The 17,088-nt window shown below is 58.4% G+C and overlaps 1 protein-coding gene across 1 annotated transcript in view; it reads right to left on the bottom strand.

Moving 5' to 3' along the window:
• Cdhr2 (cadherin related family member 2) overlaps positions 1-17,088 on the bottom strand; it is a 31,492-nt gene that overhangs the window by 4,858 nt on the left and 9,546 nt on the right. Inside the window, 21 exon segments of the mRNA XM_042667124.1 lie at positions 484-544; positions 679-756; positions 857-925; positions 1,328-1,416; positions 1,517-1,625; positions 2,337-2,488; positions 4,289-4,338; positions 4,914-4,985; positions 6,235-6,840; positions 7,776-7,845; positions 8,067-8,306; positions 9,366-9,609; positions 10,346-10,407; positions 10,814-10,975; positions 11,333-11,488; positions 13,119-13,352; positions 13,439-13,563; positions 13,856-13,931; positions 14,014-14,160; positions 15,020-15,145; positions 16,362-16,451. Of these exon segments, the coding sequence (XP_042523058.1) occupies positions 484-544; positions 679-756; positions 857-925; positions 1,328-1,416; positions 1,517-1,625; positions 2,337-2,488; positions 4,289-4,338; positions 4,914-4,985; positions 6,235-6,840; positions 7,776-7,845; positions 8,067-8,306; positions 9,366-9,609; positions 10,346-10,407; positions 10,814-10,975; positions 11,333-11,488; positions 13,119-13,352; positions 13,439-13,563; positions 13,856-13,931; positions 14,014-14,160; positions 15,020-15,145; positions 16,362-16,451 (3,018 nt within the window).

The raw sequence follows: 17,088 nt of genomic DNA, 5'->3' as shown, positions 1-17,088 counted from the left end.
CCTCCCTTCCCCCCTCCCCCCCAACCCTCCCCCACGCTCCTCCCTGCTCCCTCTCCCCATTCCCCCCTCCCCCCACCCTCCCCCATCCTCCTCCCTGTCCCCTCCCCCTCCCTTCCCCCCCTCCCCCTCCACCCTCCTCTCCCCCCCTCTCCCCATCCTGGCCTCTCCTCTTTCCCTCCCCTCCACCTCCCCACATCCACTTTGTCTTTCCTCTCCCCCTCCATCCCCTCCCCCTCCAGATCCTCATCCCAGCTCCCCTCCCCCTCCCCCTCTAGTCCTTCCCCCTCCATCTTCCCCTCCCCCTATCTCCCAATACCCCCCCTTCTCCTTCCGGTCCCTTCTCCCCTCCATCTTCCCCTCTGCCATCTCCCCCTCTTTTTCCTCCTTCCCTTTCTCCCTCCATCTCCTCTCCTCCGCCCTCCCGGTCCCCCTCGCCCTCCCCTTTCCCCTCCCTCTCCCCCCCCCCTTACACCCAGCTCTCACCAGGACCACCAGCCCCATGTTGAGCAGCTGTGTCAGGGAGTCCTGGTCTCTCCGGATCATCCTGCCGCACAATCGCCATCGTACTCAGACCCAGGGGCACCAAGGTCCCCCAGGGCCTGCTGCCCCCCAAGACCCCCCCCCCCGGGGTCCCAGAGTGGCACCACCCCCATCCCCAGGCCCCCACCATCCACTCACACGCTCAGCTGGTCCAGTGCCAGCGCTGTCCCATTGGGGAACACAAAGTAGGCATCGAGGTAGGAGACAGCTTGGGCCCTGGAACGCAGGGAAGTGGGGGTCGGGGGGGGGGGTCAAACAGCCCAGGACCATGGCAGGCCTCGCCCTCACCCCACCACCCACACCTTAAGGCCCTCACCGGGCTGCGGGGTTTATGTTCTGAATGTCCACCACGTAGACGCTGGTCCTGGTGGCTTGGGCCAGTGCCCTGCAGAAGACACAGGCCTCAGAGAGCTGGGGTGGGGGGAGGGCCCTGGCTCAGGCCCCGGAACCCCCCATCTTCCCTCTGCTAGCTACACAATGGCACCTGTGTAAATCTCGGGCCTTCCCTCTGGGGTTCAGGGTTTGCTTTGGGGGAGCAGAGTGCTCCTGGGTACTACACAACCGTCACCACCAAACATGGCGGCCTCTGTTCCCAGCTCTCGGTGCCTCTGGCCTGTGGCCTGAGCTTTGGGGACACACAGAAAGGAGATCCAGGTCCAGGGGTGACAGTCAGGGCCAGAGTGGAGAGGCAAGCAGTCTATCCAGGTCTTGTTGGGGGGATCCACCTCCTAGCACCCCCTCAATGCTTCCCACCACCCCCCCCTTTTCCTGTGTCCCCCAGACCTACGCCTTGATGTCCTCCACGTTGGCGCCCACCTCGTCTTTGCTCGTGGAGAATTGCAGCCTCACGCGGTAACTCTGGTCCACCGTGAACAGCTAGGGGTGTGGGGGGCGGGGGATGAGCCATGGGGAGCCCAGGCGTTTGTGGGGGGGGGGGGCTGGGATTGCTGGAGGCAGGGACCAACACACCACTCACATTCAGGGTGATTTGGGTCTTGTGGGTCACATTGTCCAAGACGTGGTCCCGGGCCTGAACTGTCACTTGGTAAGTGCCCTGGAGAGTGGAATCCAAGCTGGTTACCAGCCTGGAGGTTGGAAGAAAACATAGCTCAAGCTGGGTGCCGATGGCGCACACCCTGTCATCCTAGCTACTCAGGAGGCTGAGATCTGAGGATCCTGGTTCAAAGCCAGCCTGGGCAGGAACGTCCTTAAAAGTCTTATCTCCTATGAACCACCAGAAAACCAGAAGTGGCGCTGTGGCTCAAGTGGCAGAGCGCTCGCCTTGAGCTAAGAGCTGAGGGGCAGCACCCAGGCCCAGAGTTCAAGCCCTACGACCAATAAAAGAAAAGCTCAATCCTTTTATTGGGGGGAAGGGAGGGAGGGTGGTTGTGAGATTTGAACTCAGATCCTGGGTGCTGTCCCTGAGCTTTTTCGCTCAAGGCAAACGCTCTACCACTTTGAAACCATAGCTCCACCTCCGGTTTTCTGGTTAGTCACTGGAGATAAGAGTCTTACACATTTTTCCCTGCCCCTTGCTGGCTTTGAACTGCGATCCTCAGATCTCAGCCTCCTGAGTAGCTAGGATGACAGGTGTGAGCCACCCCCCAACCCCCCACCACACACATACCCCTGCCCTCCCAGCATGTAGCTCAATCGTGGGGACCAGCTTAAACCTTTCTGGAACTCACTGGTGCGTATTCCAGGATGGGGGAGGGGCAGGGCTTAGTGCCCTCAAGCCTCCCCTGTCCCCCCCCACCCCCAACCCCCCCCAAAATCCAGTTGCTGATCATAGTTACTGGATACTGCCGGTAAACACGCCGGCCTCTGACGTGGTAGAGATCTGGAAGTAGTTATTGAATGGGGTGGTGGTCCCATCCTTAGAGACGAAATCCACCCGGAGGAGAGAGAACTTGATGTTGGCATTGGCTCCTGAGTCTTCATCTCTGGCCTGGAAACAAAAGGTTAGCATATTTGGGGGGGGGGCTAAGCTGGACACCCCTTTCCCAGGGATCAGTGGCAGCAGTGTTCTGGGAGGTCCACACAGTACCCATCCTCTCCACAGCTCTCCAAGTGCCCCCCACATTAAGTAAGCACAAGCTTGTGTGTGTCTGTGTGTCTGTGTGTCCACCCATCCTGGCATCCTGGGGCTTGAACTCACGGCCTGAGTGCTCTTAGTTTTTTTGCTAAAGGCTGGTGCTCTGCCACTTCAGCCACAGCTCCATTTCTGGCTTTTCCATGGTTAATTGAAGAGTCTCATGGACTTCCCTGCTTGGGCTGTCTTTGAACCATGATCCTCAGATCTCAGCCTCCTTAATAACTAGGATTACCAATGTGAGCCACCAGGGCTCTGCTAGCACAAGCTCTTCTTAAGAGATAGAAGAGTGAGAGGGGGGTGGGAAGGAGGGAGAAAGGGAAAGTTTAAGATGTTTCCAGTGGGGTGCCCGGTGGCTCATGCCTGTCATCTTAACTACTCAGGAGGCTGAGATCTGAGGATCGCAGTTCAAAGCCAGACCAGGCAGGAAAGTCTGTGAGACTCTTATCTCCAATTAATCAGTAAAAAACAAGAAGTGGTACTGTGGCTCAAGTGGTAAAGCGCTCACCTTGAGCTGAAGAGCTCAGGGACAGCGCCAGGCCCAGAATTTAAGCCCCAGGACAGATCCAAAAATACAAAATGAATAAAATATAAAAAGGAAACTGAGTCTCAGAGAGGCATGGCAGTTCTGCAGGTCAGTAAGAGGGCCAGCAGCCAGCCCCAGCCCCAAGGACTCAACCCACACAGAGAGCCAACACTCTTTAGTACACACACACAGCTTCACTCAGAACAAATTGAAAGCATTATTAGAATTTTGTCCTGGGGAAATGAATTAAGTAGAAGGAACTCATTTAATTTATAATTGCCTGGGAGCTCATCATCATATTCCAGCATTCCTGTGTAGTGAGGAGGGGTAAAAAATATCCTAGCTGGCAAAGTGCTATTGATGGTCATGAAATCTTTATGAATAGCAAATTGAACAATTAGGGAAATCTGATGAGGTCAACTAGCAGGTGCAGCAGGGTGGCCTGTAATCCCAGCTACTCGGGAAACAGATCTGAGGGTCCTAGTTTGAACCCAACCCAACCCCAGGTTGGAAAGTCGTTGGGATTCTTATTTCCAGCTACCATTAAAAAAGCCAGACGTGCAGGCTGGGAAGGTGGCTCAGTGGTAAAGCGCTTGCCTTGCATGCATGAGGCCCTGGGTTCGATTCCTCTGCACCACATAAGCAGAAAAAGCTGGAAGTGGCGCTGTGGCTCAAGTGGTAGAGTGCTCGCTTTGAGCTGAAGAGCTGAGGGACAGCGCCCAGGCTACACCGGTCATCCTAGCTACTCAGGAGGCTGAGATCCGAGGATCGCAGTTTGAAGCCAGTCCTGGTCAGGAAAATCTGTGAGACTCTTATCAGCAATAAACCACCAAAAAAAACCGGAAGTGCTGCTATGGCCAAAGTGGTAGAGCACTCACCTTGAGCCAAAGAGCTCAGAGACAGCGCCCAGGCCCTGAGTTCAAGCCCCAGTACCAGCACACACACACACACACAATTAGCAGGTGCTTGTTTCCCCCTGGGCTCCATTTTCCCTCCCTTGGGAACCTATTTCTTCCTTTCTGAGGTTGAGACATTTCGGGGGTGTGGGGTGCTAAAAAGCTTCCCAGCCTCCGCTCTTTGTACCCCCAACAGTGAACACAACCACAGAGGTGAGGCAGTAAAACACTCACCTGGACGTAAGCCACCTGCTGGTCAGGGATCACCAGCTCTGGGATAATGACTGTAGGTATGAGAAGATGGCGTTGGATGGGGCGGGGTCAGGATGGGGCGGGGTCAGGATGGGGCGGGGGTCAGGATGGGGCGGGGCGGGGTCCAGGAGGTGGGAACTGGCCCAGCCCTGCCCACTAGCGGGCTCCAGGCCTACCATCCCTCAACACCTCTGCCCAAAGAGACCCCCATTCCAGCAGCCCCTAGTCCCTCCCTCCCACTGTGCAGATAGGGAAACTGAGGCCCAACCAGAGAAACCCTGGCTCCAAGCCAAACAGCAGATAAGTCCGGGCTGGAATGGAAACTTGTATGGCCAGATGGTTCGGAGCTACTCAGGAGGCTGAGATCTGAGGATCATGGGTCAAGGCCAGGCCCGCAAGGGAAGTGTGTGGCTCAAGTGGTAGAGTGCCAGCTGCTGAGCAAGAGCCTGAAGCCCTGAGTTCAAATCCCAGGACAGGCGTATACATACAGCATGAGAATCCTGCAGCCTCAGGACTGGTTGTGGCCATTGCCAACTGGTCCTGTGGCACAAGCCTGCACGGAACGGCAGGGTGGAGGCTGGGGGGGGGGGGGGTGCAGCTTCCTTACCGAAGGTTTTGTTGTCCAGCAGGAAGTAGGGTGCATTGTCATTCACGTCCTTGATGGTGATGCCCAGGGTCCCTGGGGAGAAGGGCTCCTGAGCAGAGGCCTCCCCTTCCCTGCATGGCAGGGACTTTCTTCCCTAGACCCAACCCACAAACAGCCATCAAGGTGAGCCAAGAGGGCTGCGCTGGGACTGGACCTAGGGACGGCGCCCCTGAGCACACTTGTAAGCCCGGCAGCAGTGAGGGGCCGGAGGCTGGAGGTGTCCAGTTCCAACCTGCCTGGACCACTGAGAGAGACACTGTCTCAGAAGGAGGAGGAGACTAAGAGAGGAAGAAGGGAGGAAGAGAGGGAGGGAGAGAGGGAGGGAGGGAGGGAGGGAGGGAGGGAGGGAAGGAGGGAGGAAGAGAGGAAGGAAGGAAGGAAGGAAGGAAAGAAGGAAGGAAGGGAGGGAGGGAGGGAGGGAGGGAGGGAGGAAGAGAGGAAGGAAGGAAGGAAGGGAGGGAGGGATGGAGGGAGGGAGGGAAGGAGGGAGGGAGGGAGGGAGGAAGAGAGGAAGGGAAGGAAAGGAAGGGAGGAAGGGGGAGGAAGGAAGGAAGGAAGGAAGGAAGGAAGGAAGGAAGGAGGGAGGGAAGGAGGGAAGGGAGGGAAGGAGGGAGGGAGAGGAGCAGAGGAGAGGAAGAAAAGCAAGAGGAAATGGAAGGAGGGAAGGGAGGAAGAGAAGGCAGAAGATCATAAAGCAGAGGAAAAACAAAAGCAAAATGGTGGTTGTGGTGGCTCAGGCCTGTCATCCCAGCTACTCAGGAGGCTGAGATCTGAGGATCACAGTTCAAAGCCAGCCTGGGCAAGAAAGTCTACGAGACTCCAATCTCCAATGAACCACCAGAAAACCAGACGTGGCGCTGTGGCTCAAGTGGTAGAGCACTCGCCTTGAGCTGAAGGGCTGAGGGACAGCGCCCAGGCCCTGAGTTCAAGCCCCACGACTGACCAAAAAAGAAAAGAAGGGGGGTTTCATGTCTTGTGCAGGGCACGAACTACTTGCTAGGCAGTGGCCTGGGTCTGGGCTATCACCCCGACTCCTGGCTGATGGCCAGATTTGAACACAGATCTTCCTTCCCACTGCCGCATCAGATCAGATCTGTATGCCCAGCTCCACCTCAATGACCCGTATGTACATCCTCCATTTGTTAATGCCTGGCTCCCCTGGGCAGCTGGGGAAACTGAGGCTGGGAGATGACTTTGATCGACCCCCCCCGGGAAGGACCCCAGGCATCGCACCCCGCTCTGTCCCGCAGCCCCTGAGCTGCGATTGTACCCCGACTCTCACCATTGTCGCTGTAGGCCTGGAAGCGGGGATCTGTGTCGAGATCACAGGCCCGCACGACCAGCATGACCCGATCACAGGTCTCGAAGTCGATGGCCTCGCTCTGGTTGATGTACACGGAGCCATTGGCTTCTACCGAGAACCACCCGCGGCACAGGCTGCCCACGTCCAGCCCGGCCTTGGTACAGATGACGTCCACCAGTTCGATCACCAGCCGGGCTCCCGTGTCTACATCCTGAGCCTGGATCTCAGCCACCTGGCCATGCTGAGAGCCATTCTCTGCCACGGAGATCTCTCGGAGAGAAGCCGCCACCAGGGTGGGTGGCTCATCATTCACGTCCTCCACGATCACCTGGACGTCGGCCGTGGCCTCGGGCCCCTGGGGGCCCGGGTTCTCGGCGTGCACGGTCAGCTGGAAGAAATTCTGCGTCTCGTAGTCCAAGCTCACGTCGGGGGGCAGCCGGAGCCGGCCCTCCGCCCTCCCGGATCCCAGCATCGAGCTCTGGAGCAGGAAGTTATTGGCACCACTTCCAGACAGGCTGAAGCTGATTCGGTTATTGGCCTCCGTCTGGTCTGCGTCCCAAGCCTCCACCGTGCCCACCCATATGCCTGTGAACAATGGACAGAGTTAGCAGGGGTCCCCCGGACCCGGTTAGCAGAAGCCCCTTTTAGCTCTTTTGCTCTTGGGGGGGGGGGTCCTGTGGTTGGAGTTGTTCATGTGGTTCCTGGGGTCCTGGCACCGGTGGTTCGCAACTGTCATCCTAGCTACTCAGGAGGCTGAGATCTGAGGATCGTGGTTCAAAGTCAGCCCGGGCAGGAAAGTCCTGGAGACTCTGATCTCCAATAAACCACCAAAAAACCAGAAGTGGCGCTGTGGCTCAAAGGGTAGAGCGCTCACCTTGAGCTGAAGAGCGCAGGGACAGCGCCCAGGCCCAGAGTTCAAGACCCATGACCGACAGAAAAGAAAAGAAATGGTATTGTGGCTCAAGTGGTGGAGTGCTAGCCTTGAGCAAAAGAAAGCTCAGGGATAGGACCCAGGCCCTGAGTTCAAAACCCCAGAACTAGAAAGAAAAGAAGTGTGTGTGTGTGCGTACGTGCGTGTGCATGCGTACACGCTTGATCTCCATTGGCTTTTCCACTCCAAGTTAGTGCTCTACCGCTTGAGCCGTACCCCCAATTCCCAACCTTTTGCTGGGTAACTGGAGATAATCTCTTGGATTTGTCTGATTTCCAACCTGGAACCTCAGATCTCGGCTTCCTGAGTAGCTAGGATGACAGGTGTGAGCCACTGTGTCTATGGTTCTTTTAGTGATTTGGGGGATCAGAAGTGGGACTACGGTTCTTTTTGCTATTTGGGGGTGAGCCGTGGGACAGGGAAGTCCATTCCTGAGTCTATTGTACGCTGTGTCCTGTCCACAGCCTCAGAGATAAGAGCATGAACCGTATTGATGACATACCAGGCCTGGCAATGAAGCCTTCACCTGCAGATGCCTCTGTCCAACCCTGAGCCCCAGCCCCAGCAGCCTGGGCCCAGACAGACTTACCTGGTTCTTGCTCCGCCACAGGGAATTGATAGCTGGACTGGTTGAAGATGGGCTCATTGTCATTGATGTCCTGTGTGTGGGCAGAGGAAGATCTAAGCTCCAGACCCTCCCATCGCCCTGCCCACCCTCCCCACTCCAGTCTAAGAAGCCTCCCCTCCCCTCTTCCCTCTCCTTCCTCTCCCCTCCCCACCTCTCCCTTCCCCCTTCCGCCAAGACTCAGACGCTCAGACCCAGGATTCCCGCAGGGGAGGAGATGGCGCCCCCTGCAGGGGGCCCCAGGAGCAGCCTCACCTCCACCGTGATGGTGACGTTGACCTCCGTGCTCTGAGGGGGCACCCCGCAATCAGACACCCGCACCCCTAGCACGATGCGGCCCTCCAGGGCAGGGTCAATGGCCTCTCGGTCCAGGGGCCCCAGGTTCGTGAGGAAGCCTGTGCTGGGATCCAGGGAGAAGTTGTGGCTGTAGGGCCCTGGTAGCAGGGTGAAGATCAAGAGGCTGTTGTTGGTGCCTGGCTGGTCTTTGTCCTGGGCCTGTTACAGAAGCAGGGAGGGCATCAGGCCTGGGACTGGCCAGTGCCAAGATGACCTTCTCCCAACCCCATCTGAGCAGCTCAGATCCCCAGCTCACAGGAGAGCGTTGGAGCCAAGCACGGTGGCTCACGCCTGTCATCCCAGCCACTCAGGAGGCTGAGATCTGAGGATCCCAGTTCAAAGCCAGCCCAGGTGGGAAAGTCTGTGAGACTCATATCTCCAATAAACCACCAGAAAACCAGAAGTGGCGCTGTGGCTCAAGTGGTAGAGCGCTCGCCTTGAGCTGAAATGCTCAGGGACAGCGCCCAGGCCCAGAGTTCAAGCCCCACGACCAACAACAACAGAAAACACAGTGCCTAGGCACTGAGTTCAAACCCAAGAACTGGCACCAAAAAGAAAGACATAAATAAGGCGTTGAAGAACACTGCAGTCATTTCTTCACACATATTTATCGCCCTCTCTGCTTCTCTAGCTCTGACCAGCAAGAGACCCATAATTAATGCCTCATGGAGCTGACCCCGTTTGCATATTACAGATATCCAACTATTCGGAATATTGCACATATGCAAAATTAAAGCGAACATATAGGAATAACAGCAGCCTAATTCTGTAGTGCAAGCCTGTAATCCCAGACAGAGGCCAAGGCAGAGGCAGGAGGATTTCAGTCGGAGACCTGTATCCAAGCTTGCCTGGCCAAGGTTTGTGAGGCCCATTTCAAAAAGAAAATAAATAAATCAATAGTGTGTGTGTGTATGTGTGTGTGTGTGTTGGGACTTGGGTTTGAACCTTGTGCTCTTGCTTATTTTTTTCTCTTTCTGCTCAAGGCTGGCGCTCTACCATTTGAGCCACAGCTCCACTTCCAGCTTTTTCTGGTGGTTATTGAGACATAACAGTCTCACAGACTTTCCTGCTCAGGCTGGCTTTGAACCACGATCCTCAGATCTCAACCTCCCGAGCAGCTAGGATGACAGGCGTGAGCCACCGGCGCCAGCCAAAGGCCTCGATCCCTTGATCTCCTTCCCCAGCTCACGCACCAACTCCAGGGTGGCTCACACCTACCAGGATGGTCAGGGACACGTTGCCACGCCCCTCCTGGACAAAGACGTTGTAGGAGCCCATGACCTCGGGGGCATTGTCATTGATGTCCAGCAGGTGGATTTCCAGCGTGGTGGTGGAGGCCTGGTTGCCGCCATCGGTGGCCTGGAGAGTGAGGAAATACACCGTCTGCTGCTCTCGGTCCAGATTCAAGCTGTCTCTCACCGTCACGGTCCCCGTGTCAGGGTCCACCTCGAAGAGATCCACCCTGCTCGGGGTGATCGGAGTCAGTATGTGACCACAGAGGCCCACTTACTGCCACTAGGGTTTGTGTTGTGTTGTCGGTCGTGGGGCTTGAACTCTGGGCCTGGGCGCTGTCCCTCAGCTCTTCAGCTCAAGGCGAGCGCTCTACCCCTTGAGCCACAGCGCCACTTCTAGCCTTTTCTGCATCTGGGGTGCTGAGGAATGGAACCCCGGGCTTCATGCATGCTAGGCAAGCATTCTACCACTGAGCCACCTTCCTAGTCCTATCCCTGAACTGTTTTGCTCAAGGCTTTAGCTCGACTACTTAAGCCCTATCTCCACTTCCGGCTTTTTGGTGGTTATGATTATAGATAAGAGTTCCGTGGACTTTTCTGTACAGGCTGGCTTCGAACCCACGCGCCTCAGACCTGCTGAGCAGCTATGATGCCAGGCGTGAGCTATCAACGCCCAGCTGGATTTCCTGGATTTCATGTCATCTCTCCCAAGTTGCAGCTACCTCAACGCCACGCACCAGGAAGTCCCCACGCGAGCTGAGCCAATGCCCACGCCAGGCCCTTGGACCTCCAGAACTGTTATCTACGCAAACCTCTTCTCTTCATAACATGTACAGCCTCAGGCATGCCAGTATAGTGACAGAAAACAAGATGAATCGCTTTGCTTTAATTATTCTTTCTCTTTCCAGAATGGAGATGTCACTGAGACTCCTACATTTTCTCAGCCCCTCTCCCTGTCCCCCTTACCCATTTCCTGGGAGCAGGCTGTAGGTAATGTGGCCCCATTCGCCTGTGTCAGGGTCGGTAGCCTGCGAAACAGAGCGGTAAAGGGACAGTGTGGGGACACACGGGCAATCACTGCAAATGGGAAGGTAGCTCCCATGCTTTGTTTTGTTTCTCTGAGCCAGTCCTGGGGCTTGAACTCAGGGCCTGGGCGCTGTCCCTGAACTGCTTTCGCTCAAGGCTCGCGCTCTACCCCTTGAGCCACAGCACCACTTCTGGCTTTTTCTGTGTCTGGGGTACTGAGGACTCGAACCCGGGGCTTCATGCATGCTAGGTAAGCGCTCTATCTCTAAGCCACCTTCCCTGATCCCCGCCACGCTTCTTGACACCAAGAAAGGTAGGTGCCACGTGCATTTGCAGACACTCCCTGCTAGAGTCCAACCTTCCCTCCACCCAGCCAGGCCTGGCCCACGCCCCATCTCACTTGCTCACCAGGGTGGTGTTGGTGACCACAAAGCCCGGGGGGCTATGCTCTGGCACTTCAAAGATATACAGGTTCTTGGGGAAGGTAGGCCGGTGGTCATTGACGTCTCTGAGATGGATGGTCACGGAAGCCACCGAAGAGTTCTTGCTCACCACATCAGTGGCCACCACCTAAGGACAGAAGAAGCAACACCAGCCGGGCGCCGGTGTTCCCGCCTGTCATCCTAGCTACTCAGGAGGCTGAGAGCTGAGGATCGGGGTTCAAAGCCAGCCTGGGCAGGAAAGTCCGTGAGCCTCTGATCTCCTATGAACCACCAGAAAACCAGAAGTGGCGCTGTGGCTCAAGGGGTAGAGCGCCCGCCTTGAGCTGAAGAGCTGAGGGACAGCGCCCAGGCCCCGAGTTCAAGGCCCACGACCGACAAGTAAGAAAGGCCGAATGACAATACCAGGCCCTTCGTGGCAGCCTCCGTGCCCGATGGGTTGGCGGCCCGTGGCTTCCGTCCCCCAGCGCCCCGGATCGCCCCTCACCTGCACCATCATCACCGTCTTGTTCTCGTAATCCACCATCTCGGAGTCTCTGACCAGCACCTGAACGTCGGCTGAGCCTGCGGCTCGCGTCGGGGAGACGCTGAAGGCTGGGGCGTCAGGGCCTTCCAGAAACAGCTCGAAGGTGCCATTCCTGCCCTGTGGAGAGGGTCTGTATGACAGCCCGCCCCCCTCCTCCCCTCCCCTAAAGCCCCCCCTCCCAGGGAGGACCCCAGGGACAGAGACCACGGGCCTTGTACGGCTCCAGCCAGGCAGGAGCGCCCCCGGGGTCCCGCGGGTCCCTGGATGGACAGGAAACATTGCCAGCACCCACCCAAAGCCTGGCCCCGCCCCGCGCCCACCCAAAGCCTGGCCCCGCCCCGCGCCCACCCAAAGCCTGGCCCCGCCCCGCGCCCACCCAAAGCCTGGCCCCGCCCCGCGCCCACCCATCACCAGCCTGGCCCCGCCCCGCGCCCACGCCATCCCAGCCTGGCCCCGCCCCGCGCCCACCCATCCCCAGCCTGGCCCCGCCCCGCGCCCACCCAAAGCCTGGCCCCGCCCCGCGCCCACCCAAAGCCTGGCCCCGCCCCGCGCCCACGCCATCCCAGCCTGGCCCCGCCCCGCGCCCACCCAAAGCCTGGCCCCGCCCCGCGCCCACGCCATCCCAGCCTGGCCCCGCCCCGCGCCCACCCATCCCCAGCCTGGCCCCGCCCCGCGCCCACCCAAAGCCTGGCCCCGCCCCGCGCCCACCCAAAGCCTGGCCCCGCCCCGCGCCCACGCCATCCCAGCCTGGCCCCGCCCCGCGCCCACCCAAAGCCTGGCCCCGCCCCGCGCCCACGCCATCCCAGCCTGGCCCCGCCCCGCGCCCACCCATCCCCAGCCTGGCCCCGCCCCGCGCCCACCCAAAGCCTGGCCCCGCCCCGCGCCCACCCAAAGCCTGGCCCCGCCCCGCGCCCACCCAAAGCCTGGCCCCGCCCCACGCCCACACCATCCCCAGCCTGGCCCCGCCCCGCGCCCACCCAAAGCCTGGCCCCGCCCCAGCGCACGTCATCCCCAGCCTGGCCCCGCCCCGCGCCCACCCATCACCGGCCTGGCCCCGCCCCGCGCCCACCCATCCCCAGCCTGGCCCCGCCCCGCGCCCACGCCATCCCCAGCCTGGTCCCGCCCCGCGCCCACGCCAGGCCCCGCCCCGTGCGCACGCCAGGCCCTGCCCAGCGCCCACGCCAGGCCCCGCCCCGCGCCCACCCATCACCAGCCTGGCCCCGCCCCGCGCGCACGCCGTCACCAGCCTGGCCCCGCCCCGCGCGCACGCCAGGCCCCGCCCCGCGCGCACAGCCTCCTCCCGCCCTGTGCTTGATTTTCCCACGGACATCAGTCACGGAGATCTACCCCAGGTGACTCCCCCCTTCCCACGTGGGGTCACCCCCGCCCCCAAGCCCCAGGTCACCCACTAGGATCCCCAGGACTGGGAGCGTGCTGCAGGCCATGTGCTGCAATAACCAACTCCACTCCCCCCCCCCCCCAGCTGCGGCCGGCACAGCTGGACGGCCCAGGACACGGTGCTGTGCACCGGCCCTCCATCGCCTGGGGACCCCCCCAAGGCCACCCCCCGCGTGGCACAGTTCACCATGGCTCTACCCCGCGTCTGGCTTTTGCAATGGTGGCCAGTGGGAGGTGCGCGTTGCGTGGACTTTCCCGCCCCCGGCTGGGTTCGAACTGCGATCTCTCAGATCTCAGCCCCCCCCAGGCACCCGGTGACCCCTTCCCTGGGCCCAGCCCCGGCGCCTGCCTTGTCGGGGTCGTAGGCCGCCATGGTGAGACCTTCGATGGGGATGCGGGAGGCGGCGTGCTCCTCCACCCAGCCCGTGAAGCTGTCCTGGGCCTCGTCCGCGGTGAAGCTGCAGCTTTCCAGGCTGCAGTTGTAAAACTCCGGCTTGTGATCGTTGACATCCGTCACCCGGATGGTGACCCACACGCTCGCCTTGGCTTCCTGACCGTAGATGTTGAGATGCTCCTCGGTGGCCTGAGGCCCAGGGCAGAGGTCAGAGGTCAAAGAGCCAAGGCAAGGGTCAGAGGCCAGGGAGGTTAGGAACCCTACCACACACTCACCGTGACCTGAACCTGCACCTCCTCATCCTCCTGCAGCAGCTGCTCGCGGTCCAGGGTGTCATTAACCCTGATGACCCCCACTCCCCCCTCAGTCTTGATCTCGAACCATCCAGACTTGGTAGAGTCTGTCAGAGAAGAAGGTGAGAGGTGTTTGTTTGGTCGGTTGTGGGTCTTGAACTCAGGACCCAGGCGCTGTCCCTGGGGTTTTTCCACTCGAGGCGAGCGCTCTACCACTTGGAGCCACAGCACCACGTCCGGTTTTCTGGTGGTTCAGTGGAGATCAGAGTCTCATGGACGTTCCTGCCCGGGCTGGCTTTGAACCGCGATCCTCAGATCTCAGCCTCCTGAGCAGCTGGGAGGGTCTTCGTAGAGCCCCGCCCTCTCCCCAGGCCCAGCCCGCGCACTCCCAGTTCTCACTAGAGATGCTGTAGATCACAGGGTCCTTGACGCCTCTGTCGCCGTCCACAGCCTCCACTGCCAACACAGAGGTTCCCTGGAAGGAGACCAGCCAGCTCAGAGCCCTGCCCTCCCCTCCCACAGGGCAGCCCCCCCGCGCCCCCCAACCCCACACCCACCAGAGCTGCATCCTCAGACACGGAGGCCGAGTAGAAATCCCGGACAAACTGGGGGTCCAGATCCGCCTGGTCCACCACGGAGATGGACAGGTAGACGGGCTGGGAGCACTGGGTGATGTTCTTGCCGTTCAGTAGGCCTCCTAAATCCTGCAGGGAGGAAGAGGCCTTCCGTGAGCCGGGGCTGAGGGTCCCGGCGGTCCCCTGCACGCATGCACACACATGCACATGCACGTGCATACACATGCACACGCACGCATACCCACGTGCATGCACACACATACACATTCGCGTGCACACACATACACACATGCACGCATACTCACTTGCATGCAACACACACATGCATGTACACGCATGCACACATGCATGCACATGCATGCACGTACACACATACATACACATATACATACACGCACATGTATGTATATACATGCACACGTGTGCGCATGCACGTGCATGCACACACACATACCCACGTGCACGCACACACATGCACATTGACATGCACACATACACACACATGCACATGCACGTGCATACACACATGTACGCGCACGCATACCCATGTGCATGCACACACATATACATTCACGTGCACACACATGCACACATGCACGCATACCCACGTGCACGCACACACATACACTTTCACGTGCACACATATACACACACATGCACACATGCATGCACATGCATACCCACGTGCGTGCACACACATGCACATTATGTGCACACATATACACACGCATGCACACATGCACGCGCACGTATACCCACGTGCATGCACACACATACACATTCACGTGCACACACATGCGCACACATGCACGCATACCCACGTGCATGCACACACATACACATGCACACATATACACACATGCATGCACATATGCATGCACGCACACACACACGCACACATACATGCACACATGTATACACATGCACACATATACACGCACACATGCAGGCACTCACACATACACACACACGCACCTCCCCTACTCACACAGGCCTTCAGCTCCAGCTGGTAGAAGGAGCTCTTGTTATTGTAGCTGAGGCTGCCGTTGAGGATGATGGAACCGTTGTCCAGGATCCGGAAGAGGTGCTGGTTCTCCACCGAGTTAGGGGTGACCTGGGCAGGGAACAGGCAGCCGGGACTCCCACAGGACAGGGCCATCTATATTGTAGCCAGTGGCCCAGTGGCTCTTCGAGAACGTTTGCAGTTCCCAGTTGCAAGCTGGGCTCTCTCTCTCTCTCTCTCTCTCTCTCTCTCTCTCTCTCTCTCTCTCTCTCATATCAGTCATAGGGCTTGAACTCTGGGCTTGGACGCTGTCCCTGAGCTCTTCAGCTCAAGGCGAGTGCTCTACCACTTGAGCCACAGCGCCACTTCCAGTTTTCTGGAGGTTCATTGGAGATCAGAGACTCACGAACTTTCCTGCCCGGGGTGGCTTTGAATCATGATCCTCAGATCTCAGCTTCCTGAGTAGCTAGGATGACAGGCGTGAGCCACCAGCACCTGGCTGTGAGACTCTTCTCCAATGAGCCTCCAGAAAACCGGAAGTGATGCTGGAGAAAAAAAATTTTTTAAAAGAAAAGAAAATGGGACTCCTGCTGGATGCCAGGTGGCTCACGCCTATAATCCCAGCTGCTCAGGAGGCTGAGATCTGAGGATTACAATTAAAAGCCAGCCCAGGCAGGAAAGTTCATAATACTTTTACCTCCAATCAAAAAGCTGGAGTCAGGTGGGGGAGGAGGGCTGGGAAAGTGGCTCAGTAGTAGAGCGCTTGCCTTGTATGCATGAGGCCCTGGGTTCGATTCCTCAGCACCACATAAGCAGAAAAAGCCAGAAGTGGCGCTGTGGCTCAAGTGGTAGAGCGTTTGCCTTGAGCTGAAGAGCTGAGGGACAGCGCCCAGGCCCAGAGTTCGAGCCCCACAACTGACAACAACAACAAAGCTGGAAGTGGAGGTGTGGCTCAAGCCTAGTGTGGAAAAGTCCAGCAAGAGTGAAAGGCTCTTGAGTTCATACACACACACACACACACACACACACACACACAAGAATCGGGCTCACGTACCCCTTCTTGTTTGTGCAAATTTTGGACAAGACTCAAGACCAAGTCTGACACTCCCAGTCTTCTTTGGGAAGCAGCTGTGTGGGAAATGCAGATTCCCCTCAAGAGAGGGTGCAGCTTGGAAATCAGAACAAAGCTTGGGAGACCGGAGCGCCCAGGCAGAGAGAGCCTGGACCGCCAAGGACCTGGGCGGTTGTCTGTGGTGATGCTGCCACCTGGTGGCCAGCTTGTGTATAACATCCCCACCTCCCCACACACACACACCTCCACACTCACCTTTTCTATGAAATACTCCACCGTACCCCCTGTCCCAGAGTCCTTGTCCTCCGCCAGCACCGAGAACACCACCGAGCCAACCGGCAGGGTCTGTAAGGAGGGACCCAAGCTCCACTCCTGACTTTGGATCTCTTTCTTCCCTCCCCCACTCCCCCCCTTCTCCCCCTGCCCGTGCTTTGCCCCTGTGGGGGTCAGCAACACAGAACCCTACTTTCCTGGTGTGCCTAATCAGCCTTCTGGCCATCTGAGCCAGCTTCTGATTGATGGAGCCTGTCTGGATCAGGGGGCCGGGGAACATTCTAGAATAGCACATACCCTCCAGGAGTTCCCTGCTGGTAAGACATTTGCACAACTTCCACGGGGTGGGCAGAGATCTCTTAAAATTGTGACTCAAGATCTGGGAAGGTGGCTCCGTGGTAGAGTGCATGCCTCGCATGCATGAAGCCCTGGGTTCGATTCCTCAGCACCACAGACACAGAAAGAGCCGGAAGTGGCGCTGTGGCTCAAATGGTAGTAGTGCTAGCCTTGAGCAAAAGGGACAGGGATGGTGCCCAGGCCCTGAGTTCAAGCCCCAGGACTAGGGGAAAAAATTGTGAATCAAGCCGAAAGCCTGTAATGCCAGCTACTTATGAGGCTGAGACCTGAGGATTTTGTTGTTGTTGTTGTTGTTGGTACATTGTAGGACTTGAACTCAGAGCCTGGGTACTGTCTCTAAACTTCTTTTGCT

The sequence above is a fragment of the Dipodomys spectabilis genome, unplaced genomic scaffold (genome assembly GCF_019054845.1).
Source record: "Dipodomys spectabilis isolate Male_0828 unplaced genomic scaffold, ASM1905484v1 ptg000375l, whole genome shotgun sequence".
Classification (NCBI taxonomy): domain Eukaryota; kingdom Metazoa; phylum Chordata; class Mammalia; order Rodentia; family Heteromyidae; genus Dipodomys; species Dipodomys spectabilis.
Note: the sequence above shows the minus strand (reverse complement) of the source record. Positions and strands in the feature narration are given on the sequence as shown.